The sequence below is a fragment of the Lagenorhynchus albirostris genome, chromosome 8, assembly GCF_949774975.1.
Source record: "Lagenorhynchus albirostris chromosome 8, mLagAlb1.1, whole genome shotgun sequence".
NCBI classification, from domain to species: domain Eukaryota; kingdom Metazoa; phylum Chordata; class Mammalia; order Artiodactyla; family Delphinidae; genus Lagenorhynchus; species Lagenorhynchus albirostris.
In genome coordinates, this window is record NC_083102.1 from 32130545 (window position 1) to 32143511 (window position 12967).

A 12967-nucleotide genomic window follows, 5' to 3' on the forward strand; every position below is an offset into this window, starting at 1 on the left:
TTTCTGAGTGTCACTGTGCTTTTGGTATCTGATGAGGGAGCCCCTAGTCATCCCACTTGCCTCTGCTTCCTCTCTACGAAACAACAGAGCGAGCCCAGCCCTGCCTGCTAAGCTGAATAACTTGGGTGAAGTTGAGTGACAATCTCCCAAATTTAATGTCACCCTGAGGGTCACCAACTGACTTTCCAGTGTACCCTGACTCTGTCCTGTACCAGCTGTGTCACCTTGGACAAGTGTTTAACCTCTGTAAGTCTTGCTCCTCAATCACTGCAAAATAAGTACTGTAGCACAGGATTGTTGAGAACAGGGTCATCAGGATAGAGTTCAGAAAGCATTATTACAATGCCCAGAACATGGAAAGCACCTCAGAAATAGGAACAATCACTATTATTGTTTTATTGAAAGAAAACGGGCTTAGCGATTACTTTGTTAATTTGAGTAATAGTATACATTTCCAATATATTGATAGTAAAGCTATATATTTTTAGAAAATACTCTAATTCATTCCCTCATTCTTCAAGCCGGCCCCATACCCCAGTAAATTCAAATTAGTGGGGCTTTTGTTATCCCCCAAGGGAAGCTCATTCGCAGTCAGGCGCTGTCCCCCGCCATCTGCTGCAGTGTGGTATGGCTGAAGAGACCAGCAAATGACCCCAACATCTCCCAGTCCTGAGCCCCAGGATCCTGGGTCTTTGGTCACTTCTTTTTTTTCCCTTTTTAAAAAAATTTATTTGATTGAAGTATAGTTGATTTGCAATGTTGTGTTAATTTCTACTGTGCAGCAAAGTGATTCAGTTTTATATATATATATATACATTCTTTTTCATATCCTTCACATGTACGTGCTGGAGTCCGCCTCCACTGAACTTGCCCGTCTTCTCCCACAGGCTGTAAAGCGGTTCTTGAAACAGGAGTGCAAGTGTCATGGCGTGAGCGGCTCATGTACCTTGAGGACCTGCTGGCTGGCCATGGCCGACTTCAGAAAAACGGGCGATTATCTCTGGAGGAAGTACAACGGAGCCATCCAAGTTGTCATGAACCAGGATGGCACTGGTTTCACTGTGGCTAACAAGAGGTTTAAAAAGCCGACGAAAAATGACCTCGTGTATTTTGAGAATTCTCCAGACTACTGTATCCGGGACCGGGATGCAGGTAAGTTCAAAACATTTTATTCACAGCACCTAATTATTCCAACAATCAGCACTCTGCAATTTAAATGCAGAGTTAAAATTTAAGTGCAAAGTTCTGTATTTTCCGCCTGCCAATCCTATACGCGCAGTCTGCTGCCTGCAGGTTCAAAGCTCAGGTTCTTTATAATTCATATTTAAAGTGCACAGAGAGCTCTCCTAAGCACCTGGAGAAACTGGTTGATAATGTGCAGATTCTGGAGAAATGGGAACCCAACAAGAATGCACGTGGCAAAAAGTCAAAGTATGCAGATTAGCAAAATTCTTCAGCCTGGACAGGACTCTAATTAGTGGGTTAATGTCCATATGTATAGAAACACAGCATCTTTCCTGTGATCCTGAGGCTGAGAGGAGGACAGCTTTGCGGTGTATCTGCTGCCGCTTTAAATCCCACCTCTGTCACTGTGGAGAGGGTCCCAGGGATTTACAGTTAGCCTGTTCTGAAATCCTCCATACTTCACACTCCCTTGCTCTTTCCACAATGCTCAGAAAGTTGCCAAATACTTGAAAGCAAGAATTCATCCCCACTGGCTCAGCTGTCGGTGAGCAGTGGAAGAGGGCTGCATAAGAGGCAGTTCGTTTATTAAAGCCACACCCTTCCCTTGACGACGGCACCTTCTCTGTCCTGAACTCACTCAAAGAGCAGCTCCGTCAGCCTTAGCACAGCTGTTGCCACCTGTGGGTTTTATATGCGTGCTTTCCTCCACCTCTTGCCCCTCCCGGTCAGCACTGAACTCCTTGCTTAGCACAGTCCATGCAAAGACTCTGGTACAAAATACAAGTACTTGTACTCTCCACTGAGTACAAGTCTCAGTGGAGAGGAGGTGATGGAGAGCCCACAGCCAACTTGGCTGAAGCCAACTTTTCAGACTTAGTAGAAAGCAAGGGAATTCATTACCAGGAAAAACATCCTAGAATTCAAATTCTGAGTTTGTTTTTCATTCCAAAGTAATTGCAAAGGAAACAGTAAAACAGTGCAGACGTCAGCAGCTCCTATCACAGGTCTGACCAAGAGGCATGATTACCGGGGAATGTCACAAGAAGTCCAAAGCCTCTTCTTTGTCCCCGAGTGGTTGGATTTCCTTCATGGTTTGATGAGCTGGTTCTTTGCAGCACTGGAGCAAGTTTGTACATGCAGCCTCTGGATTAATAACTGCTGAGCAAAAGGGCCAGATGCTGTGCCCTGCTGCATTCCTCACATGCTTTGCGACCTCTAACAAGTCATCCTACCTGTCAGGCCAAAGTTTCGCCGAATCCCCAAGAAACCTGTGCGTTGGTACAGGAGGGTCCCAGAGGTCTGGGTCCCTCTCTGCCATTAACTAGCTGCTTAACCTCAGGCTCCTCAGACGGGCAGGGGGCTGATGACATCAGGATCCTTTTAGGAACTATGTACTGACTCCTGTGTGCCAGGTACTGGGCTAAGACCACTGCACACATGGTCTTATTTAATCCTTAGAGCCTCCCTATGACATCAGTGCATTGGAACTGATTACTGAAAAAAAAAAAATGACTAAGAAGAGGGTGGCTCCTGGTTGATCAACACCAACTAAGAACCAAATTCACGTCTTATTTTTTGAGATCAGATAAGCACCGTGGATATCATCATCCCTATTGTACAGATGAGAAAAGTGAATGACCAGCTCAAGATCTCATTGGTCTTGGAGGGTACGGATGTCCAGCTGTCTGACCCCACAGCCTGTGCTCCTAACCCTAACACTGCAACTTGTCCTTACCTTTCTCCCAGGGCATGCATTACGTGAAAGGCCTGGTGAAGCAGAAACCTCATTTTAAACGTAAGAGGACCTGCTTCCTCGGGACATCTTTTCTGGTTTTTTGGATTGAAGCAGTTTGCACAGTGAAGCAAATGGTTATGCTTGATGAACATTTAACTGCTTCATAGATAGTCATTGAAATAAAGACCTTACTTTCTCTTCCCCACAAAGGAGATTTGGAATCAAACCCCTGCTGCATCTTCAGGATACTAAGTTATTCCTGCACACTTTGCTTTTTCTACTGCCTGTATTAGAACACAGTTCTCTTTCTCGATCCTAAAATAGCAGACACATCTGCAGCACCTGCCATGTGTTAGGGCTTGATCTACATTCTCTCACTGAGTAAGGTGGGTATGTTATTATCCCACTTCATGGGAGGGGCAACTGAGGCTCTGACAGGCAGGCTACGGATTTTGCCCAAAGACTCTTGATGGGCGTGAGGCAGAGGAGGGACTTGAGCCCGAGTCTCCGCATGCTTGTAACCATTTTACTCTGCCTCCCGATGCACCAGCCACTGGGCACACTGCTGCAGGTGCGGGCTTTCTGAGGGAGGCTATATAATTTACCCCCCCTCCTAATTTATTTCTGCTCTATTTTAGGCTTATTTTAGCTTCTCTGATTTAAAAAGATGTGAATTGGGTTCTGGGTTGGTGTTGACTAACCAGGAGCCACCTTACTATTTTTTAAGTAGCCAGTTCCATTGTTTTAGATCAGATTTCCACTAAGATTCCTAGGTTAGTCATAACTTGTCTGAACTACACTTGATGCCTTTATTTTTCTGCCTAGAAAAATGCCAGAGTCATCCGTGAAAACTCGCAATATTTCTTTTGAATTCTGTTGACCATGAGATGATTCTTTTAGTGAAAATATGATTCAGGGCATTTGATATCATGTAGAGAAAAGTTTGGATTGCTGACGGTATTTTTTTCATTGTTCATATTTGGACAAATAACACAAACAAATAGCACACGTATGAGATGCAGATTTTCCCTGAGACAGCCTCCTTCAACCCGCATGGCTGCTAAGGGCCTTGTGCTGGTCTGTGTAAAGATGAGGCTTCCTCCCGGCCACTTTCTACTGGAAACTTCTGTAGTATGCAGTCTAGCAAGTCAGTCAGAGTGCGTGGTTCGGAATCTTCCTGGAGTAGCTCTAACTTCTGACTTTAGAGGCAGGGAGATGTGACAGAGTCTGAGACCTGTGAGAAGGGGAGATCCCTGAGCTCAATTCAGTGGCCTTCCTTCTCCGGGCTCTGTGCCCTTGTTTGGGTCAGTGCTAACATCCTCTGGTGTATGTTAAAGAAGCACTCACAGTTAACGAGTCAGGACATCACTGAGGGAGTCTCTCCCCTCACTAGGATCACACGACATCAGGAAGGGCCTGTCTTCTGGTAAATGGAACATGTTCAAGATGGGTTACCATCAGAGGTATCCAGGCTCTAAGATAAGTCAGAAGTTTGCAGTAAAATTTAAATCAAATAACATATATATATATATTCACTTGCTCTATTAAAATCGATATTAACTTGTCCCTAGATTACACCTCAAACTACCCACTCTGCTGTGTTGCGGTTATTTTGTTTTATCTTGCTTTTTTAATAAAAATATATCATGCACATTTAATATTCAACTGATGGGTACCTTCTCCTTGTCAGCACTTGGAAAAGCAATGATGGTGAGCAGGTTGAATATTGTCAAGTAATAGATATTTGCAATTGGCAGACTTTAGTCTTGCTAGTCAGCACCTGCTGCCTGTTCAGATTCGCTCGTAACCTGACTGAAGTAAGCCGGCTTGTCTGTCATTTCGGTTTGTGGAGTGGATAAACTCTGCAGGTATAGTCCACTATTTTCCAGTGTGAGGGCCTCTTCAGAGACCTATTGAATCAGAATCTCAGGAAAACCCCTGAGATTCTGTATGCTTTTCAAACTCAAGCACATCAAAATTTGAAAAATCCATGATTTAGGTAGTCCATGGTTCCTGATTTTCCCATAAGTATTAGGTAAGAAGAAATCCAGAGAGATTTTTCTTTTTTAAATACCTGATCTCTTACAAAGGAAAGAAAGCTTTTTTATTTGAGGAGCTCTAAATAAATGTCATTCAAAAATATCCCTGCCCTGACTTACCCAGTGTAAGAGGGTGTCCTTTCACATTAAGGCCCTGCGTTTTCTGGAACCCTCTTTTACTGGGAAGAGCACACTGAAATGATCTCGGCCATCAAAGCTTCCATTGGAATTAGCTTGACAGAGATCAGCAAATCAGCCCTTTAGTGAAGTCCTGAAATGGTGATACCAGGACTAGTGAATTTTGGTGAGAATTACAGAAGGGTGAGTCAAGACCCTAGGGTATTCCTGGGTGAGGACAGACCCAGACCTCAGGTGAGGAAAGGTGATGGGAACTTTGGGTGAATTCCTACTGAGAATCAGTCCGTGGGCTACAAGCTTTATGTGTATTTTCTCTGAATGTTCACAGCTGTTACCTCCATTTACAGAGAAGGAAACTGAGCCTCTGAAAAGTTAACTTGCCCAAGAGTTCATGGCCTGTAAGTGATAAACAAAACAAAATAAATAAAGTCAAACCCCAAATCTATACTTTTCTCACTTTACTTCCTGAAATGTGATGGTAGTGACTGGGGGGCTGTGTAATAAAGAGTCAGCACGAGGACACAGAACATAATGGGATGAGGTGCCCACAAAGCAGGGAGGTGGGAGGTGGAGAGACTTCACCCACGTCTAGCTCAGGTTGCCTAGTAGCCCCTTTCAATGACAAGCCCTTCCAGAGTGTTAATGTCTTCAGTTGCTCCTAAGAAATGATAAGCTAAAAATCTGATTAAGGAAGATTTTCTTATGGCAACAATAATAACGAAAGACATTTTCTCCCAGTCTTCAGTTGAAGAAGGTGAGTGCTCTGATGTTCAACTATAAATACTCCCCAGAGATTCGGAGAGTAGGTACAGCCATGTGATGCTGTGCATGTGACATTTTGCAGGCCAAACTAGAGGGCAGACCTAGGAACTGGGCTTTCTGGGAAGGGTGGTTCTGTGGTTATCTTCTCTGGTTATTTCCCCAGGCATCTGTAAATCAAAGAAACCCTTAAGTTAGAGATAGGTGCATCGCTAACTAAGGAATGCTGCTGTCCTCTCCAGGGAAGCGTCTGCACCTAATCACAGGCCACTTTCACTGGTTATTTTGTAAAAACCCTGACCTGGGCCAGAGGTCACCCTGAGGTCTCTTCTCCCACTGTAGAAAACAAGCAACCCTCCGCCTCTTGTCCAGTCAAGTACAAAAAGCAAATGGAGTTCAACAGTTGTTTAACTTGTTGCTGAAAACCTGATACAGGTTTCCCTCACTGTCTGGAAGTAGAGCCTTCCCATGGAACCTTTCGTAGGCCGAAATGGTATAAAGCGAATAAGCAATTACCTTAGGATACATCTTGCTAATAGATGCACAAGATAAATTGAGATAAAGCACAATACCTCACAGACTCCTTTCAAAGTGATGGCGCCCTGATGCTGAGATGCTGTGTGGGTCCTGAGGAGCTTGATGGGGGGTCACCCCTGCTGCTCAGGTTTGCGCTGCCTCTCTAACAGCTTGCTGCAAAAACAAACGCTGAGCGCTTTGTTCACTTTTCGCCTTTTTTTGTAAAAGCGAAAATTCTCTTGGGATTTCTTCCAGTTAGCCAAAAAAAAAAAAAAAAGAAAGAAAGAAACAGGTACCAATGTAGGTCTTTCGTAAAAGTGAAATGCTCGAAGTGAACTTTCTCACCGTCGGGGGTTACCTGTACCTGGCTGAGAGCTGCAGGCTGTGAACGATGTAAGACCTCCCTCGGGTATCACGGTTTTTTCCACATTAATCGTCTTTAGCAAACAGCTCAGCACCAAAGGAACACACAACTCCAACCACGGCTTACAGAGTTTGGTGTTCTAGACCTGCCCTGTGGTGTGGTCTGGTTTGCAGAACCTCTGAATGCTGTGCTTGTGACCTGATGAAAAACAAGGGAACACCATGTCAGCCAATAGCAGTGGGTGGACCTTGTTTTTTTTTTTAACATCTTTATTGGAGTATAATTGCTTTACAATGGTGTGTTAGTTTCTGCTTTATAACAAAGTGAATCAGTTATACATATACATATGTTCCCATATCTCTTCCCTCTTGCGTCTCCCTCCCTCCCACCCTCCCTATCCCACTCCTCTAGGTGGTAACAAAGCACGGAGCTGATCTCCCTGTGCCATGCGGCTGCTTCCCATTAGCTATCTATTTTACATTTGGTAGTGTATATATGTCCATGCCACTCTCTCACTTTGTCACAGCTTACTCTTCTCCCTCCCCATATCCTCAAGTTCATTCTCTAGTAGGTCTGTGTCTTTATTCCCATCTTACCCCTAGGTTCTTCATGACTTTTTTTTTTCCTTAGATTCCATATATATGTGTTAGCATACGGTATTTGTTTTTCTCTTTCTGACTTCACTCTGTATGACACACTCTAGGTCCATCCACCTCACTACAAATAACTCAATTCCGTTTCTTTTTATGGCTGAGTAATATTCCATTGTATATATGTGCCACATCTTCTTTATCCATTCATCTGATGATGGACACTTAGGTTGCTTCCATCTCCTGGCTATTGTAAATAGAGCTGCAGTGAACATTTTGGTACATGACTATTTTTGAATTATGGTTTTCTCAGGGTATATGCCCAGTAGTGGGATTGCTGGGTCGTATGGTAGTTCTGTTGACAATCTGTATATGTTCTTTGGAGAAATATCTATTTAGGTCTTCTGGCCATTTTTGGATTGGGTTGTTTGTTTTTTTGTTATTGAGCTGCATGAGCTGCTTGTAAATTTTGGAGATTAATCCTTTGTCAGTTGCTTCATTTGCAAATATTTTCTCCCATTCTGAGGGTTGTCTTTTGGTCTTGTTTATGGTTTCCTTGGCTGTGCAAAAGCTTTGAAGTTTCATTAGGTCCCATTTGTTTGTTTTTATTTCCATTTCTCTAGGAGGTGGGTCAAAAAGGATCTTGCGGTGATTTATGTCATAGACTGTTCTGCCTATGTTTTCCTCTAAGAGTTTGATAGTGTCTGGCCTTACATTTAGATCTTTAATCCATTTTGAGCTTATTTTTGTGTATGGTGTTAGGAAGTGTTCTGATCTCATACTTTTACGTGTACCTGTACAGTTTTCCCAGCACCACTTATTGAAGAGGCTGTCTTTTCTCCATTGTATATTCTTGCCTCCTTTATCAAAGATAAGGTGACCATATGTGCGTGGGTTTATCTCTGGGCTTTCTATCCTGTTCCATTGAGCTATATTTCTGTTTTTGTGCCAGTACCATACCATCTTGATGACTGTAGCTTTGTAGTATAGTCTGAAGTCAGGGAGCCTGATTCCTCCAGCTCCGTTTTTCGTTCTGAAGATTGCTTTGACTATTCGAGGTCTTTTGTGTTTCCATACAAATTGTGAAATTTTTTGTTCTAGTTCTGTGAAAAGTGCCAGTGGTAGCTTGATAGGCATTGCATTGAATCTGTAGATTGCTTTGGGTAGTAGAGTCATTTTCACAATGTTGATTCTTCCAATCCAAGAACATGGTTTATCTCTCCATCTATTTGTATCATCTTTAATTTCTTTTATCAGTGTCTTATAATTTTCTGCATACAGGTCTTTTGTCTCCTTAGGTAGGTTTATTCCTAGATATTTTATTCTTTTTGTTGCAATGGACCTTGTTTTGATACTAAATGTACAATTCCCACCAGGACACCTGAGCTCCCTCATCTCGTCATGGAACAAATATCCATTAAGCCTCTTCTATATGCCAGAAACTACGATAAGCCCCAGGAATACAAAAATGAGGTAGACAGACTCAGTCCTTGCCCTCGTGGTTTCATAGGCCTCCTCGTCCTTGTGGAGGAGCCAGGTGGGTGACAGGCAAGGAGACTCAGGCTAGGTGCTGGGGAACCCTGCCTGGACAGGAATGTGATTTTCTTAGGTTTCAGTCCTCACTCCATTGCACTATTACAAGGTCTTACCTTACATTTGTCACTTTGAAAAGTAAAGAATCAGTTATTCATTCCTTTCTGTGTTGAGCTTTATTGTAGAAATTTCATGAGCTGATACCTCAAAAGTGCTAGAACAGGAGAGAATGATATGAAAAATGTATTGGTGAGGCTTCTAAGTCACCATTTTTCCTGTCTGTCCCACTGGATTCTGATTCCATGATGGCAGGAACTATATGTCTGTTCACCACTGAATCCCTGGCATCTAGTACATAAACATGTGTTGGATTGAATTAAATGGCAAGCTATAAACAACATAAAATATGTTCATCATATTAGCTGGATTCTTATATTAGTGCAGTGTCATAGCTTAAAGATAACTTTATCTTCCTTTGACAGGTAATTACTAAGCACGTCTTCACTCATCACTGATTACTTTATAATACACAGCCTGTGAAAATTCCCATTTAAGCTTAAGTGTTAAATGGAATTTTTCCTCATATTCAAGTGCATTAGTGGGGCATTTATAGAGCTTAAGATGCTGCTGGCTGCCCATTTCCTTGGATGAGATCAAAGGTCTCACATAAATGCAGCAGCAGACTCTATCTGTTGCTTTTAGCTGCCACCACATACTCAGTTCTTTTACTCTTTGGGGGGGGCCTTTTTCATTTATTGTTATCAGTGGGATTACTGGGTAGTTCATCTGATTTCATTGTTAACATAGCAAAATACTTTTTACCTCCAGTGCTACTTTATGTTATAGGCATGATCTGTAAATCTGCATTACCTTTTGGAATATAGATTTGCTAGAATTACTATACTTTTAGGATACACTAAAAAGTACCCTAATTTGAATTAGTTGAAAGTAAGAATCAGATTGAATTTGTGAAAAATTTTTTAAAAAGGGAATTTTTTTCTTTCAAAAGAAAGAAAATTGCAGGAAAAAAAGATTTTATTTTCTTATTTTGAAATCTTTGACATAATTTAACTACTAACAACAAAGGATTTACCAAATAGACATCCTTTACTTTTTCGGGAAATAGAAAAAAAATTATCTCTAATTACCATATTAATGTGTTGCAAGCAAAAGAATGTTTAAGTACTTTAAAATAATGTATTTGCTTACTTCCTTTAAGCTTTCCCCCTGAAACCTATTTTGTGCTAGTGCGGTAAATCTCCTTTTTAAAATATGCAAATTTCATATTCCTAGGGAAAGAGCCCTGTATTATAGATTAGGAGACTTTGGTGCTACCTATTATTATTTCTACTGATTACTAATTGGGTAGTCTTGGGCAAATTAACTTCTTTGGGTCTCTTAAGATATGTGTGTCACCTAGAAATTCCTAAGGTTCCCATGATTCAATTATGAATGAATGAATTGTTCCTTAATCTTACTCTAAGTTTGCAATAACACAACCTGAACTTCATGCCACAGACTCTCTTAAGTTGTCATTTTGAATTTCTGTCATTTAAAAATGTGCCACACTTCTTGTATATGTTCTCTGTGTATCAAGTGAGATAATTTGAATTAAAACCTGGCTTTTAGCTAGTCTGTTCTCCCATAGTGCCTGGGGACTGGGTGACCCCTCCCTGGAGGGGAGGCTGATCTTAATTTTTAAGGAATTGATTTTAATATTTGACCACCTGAGAACTATGCAGTATATAGAAGAAATATAAGACCTAATGCTGTCCTTGGGAAGCAAGATGCATGAGAAATCGTCAAACATTTCAAAACAGTGTATGAGCTCTACTGGCTGACGTGCTAACGTTATAGGACTTAGGAAGGTGGTCCAGGTGGGCTTGGAGCAGCCAGGGAGCGCTCTATGACAGGTGCTGAAGTAGGCCTGAATCTTGAAGGATGGGAAGACTTTCAATCTAAAGGAGATCGAGGCAAGTCCAGTGCAGCAGATGAGAGTAACTCTTATGAGCAAACAGTCTACACGGCTGTGACATCAGAAAGTCTCTCCAGGAGATGGCCTGATTAGAGGATACGGGTGGAGGGCAGTGGGAAATGAACTTGGGTAGGCTAGCTAGTGCCAGATATGGAAAACCTTGACCAGTCTAACCTCAACAACTTTAATTCCACGATAGGATTTGCTAATTTAATGGGACATGCTTTCCTGTGCCAGTCAAACCTGTCCTAGTTATTATGAAAATGTTGAGGAAAACCCTCTGAGATAAGTGGAGAGACATTGTCCTTCCCTGCTTTTTAGCTTTGCAATCACTGATGTGAGGAAGGGGGAAGCCTTCCAAGTAGATGAATGTGCGGTCTCTAACATTTGCTCTTTAACATTCTTTTCTTCCCTCAATAAATCTGTGTTGTGAATGACAACGTGTAAGTCAGCCAGAGGAGAAACAGCCTATTGGATGATGGGCTTAAGTGAATCTTGCCTTATGCCCTAACGGTCAACATATGGGCTTCTGTCAGCCTGGAGTGGTAGGAATTTCCAAAGATACAGGCCCATCCAGAGAGAGAGAGAGAGAGAGAGAGAGAGCGAGAGAGCGAGTACCCTGAGGTGTGGGTCTGGGAACTATTAGCAAAAGCCCTTCATCCTCCTCTGCTGTCAGGAAGATGCATGTCAGGGGAGACAGAAGTGTTTTTGCACTGGGAACCCTGACTCCATCATTAATTTTATAGCTCTGGGGATGGGATGCTTGATTCTGTAAAGTTCCCTCAGCATTGCTTCACCAAAGGTGCATTATGTGGTCCCAAACTTACGTGATTTAGACACTCTGATTCTTCATTTTTTCCCCATGCATATGTGAGCTCTTGTGTGAATCAGGGTGAGGAAAACACCTGTGGGAGGAGAGAGGTCCATCTGGCTGGAACCCACACCTTCCCGTGGTTAGAGACCGCCTGGATTTTACGGGCACTGACTCTAGGCACATGACCTAATGACAGTGCGGTATGAAGATGATAGATGAAGGTTTGGGTCCGCTGAACCTGAGTCTGTACCACACTGTCTGGGGGTTGGGGTCTGTACCCAGGCAGGTCACATATCTGGGCACACTTCACAAACCTAAGGCAAAGGGAAGTCAGGGAGAAGAGCTTCCAACTTGTCACTTCTCTTAAGTGAACTGAGTAAATCAAAGTGTAGTAAGAAATAACATTATAAAGCAATATAAATGATCTTTTAAATAAACATGTTAAATCTGAAGCATCTAAATATGTGTTTATCCATTTAACATATCAATTTGGGAGACTAATATTAGGGCCATTACTCAAAAGTATTTTTTAACTTTCTCCTTTGAAGTATTTTTAGAGCCAGCCACACAGGCTTTGTAGATATTGTGTGATGCAAATATTTGACCCATAAAGATCAATTTGGCATTTGGAAATGGCGCAGAGCATCTTAGAATGAAGTCTGAGAAGAGCTAGGTAAGTGATCAAGCTATGCCATTTCATTTTTGGTGAGATGCAGATTGGTGCTATAGGCTTTCCTGAACAGAGAGCTCTGCTTAGGGACGGCTCCTCCCAGAGTCTTCAGTCGTAGCCACATCAGCAACATATATTAGAACCAACTTGGGAGCACACGTGTTTTGGAGATGTGCATTCTGGTATTGCAAAGTATTTGGTCTGTCTCATTCCTCAAAAAGGTGCCAGGAATTCAACAGGAATATCAGTACAGGAAAAATGCAGGATAAGCTACAAATACCACGTTAACAAGCCTTGTTCACTTTCTCACAAGACTTCGGTGTCCTAATTGTCTACGGCATATCATGCATTGGAGGAAAAGGTCCCCTCCAAAAGAATTATATGTCAGGACCTTTGCAAGTTCTTCAGTTAATAAAATAATGAAGGGAGAGAACAGGAAATCTGCTAAAGCACTGATCACATACTGTTACACATGAGCCTGCTTTCTGGGGCCTGGCGGGACACGAGACCAAATCACAAGGTCAAGAGCTCCATCTCCAAATCCTGACCCTGCCACCTGCTTGCCGTGTGATCTCGGGCAAGTCACTTAACCCCTCTGACCTTCTGTTTCCTCATTTCCAAAACAGTGATGATAATAGTACCTACTTTA

At 42.3% G+C, this 12967-nt stretch overlaps 1 protein-coding gene and 1 long non-coding RNA gene across 2 annotated transcripts in view; one reads left to right on the top strand and one right to left on the bottom strand.

Moving 5' to 3' along the window:
- Positions 1 to 12967, top strand: part of WNT2 (Wnt family member 2) — a 44356-nt gene that overhangs the window by 24748 nt on the left and 6641 nt on the right. Inside the window, exon 4 of the mRNA XM_060156007.1 lies at positions 888 to 1152. Within this exon, the coding sequence (XP_060011990.1) occupies positions 888 to 1152 (265 nt within the window). The remainder of the gene's footprint in view (positions 1 to 887; positions 1153 to 12967) is intronic.
- LOC132524171 (uncharacterized) overlaps positions 6743 to 12967 on the bottom strand; it is a 39294-nt gene continuing 33069 nt past the window's right edge. Inside the window, exon 3 of the long non-coding RNA XR_009541808.1 lies at positions 6743 to 6934. This is a non-coding gene — a long non-coding RNA (uncharacterized LOC132524171). The remainder of the gene's footprint in view (positions 6935 to 12967) is intronic.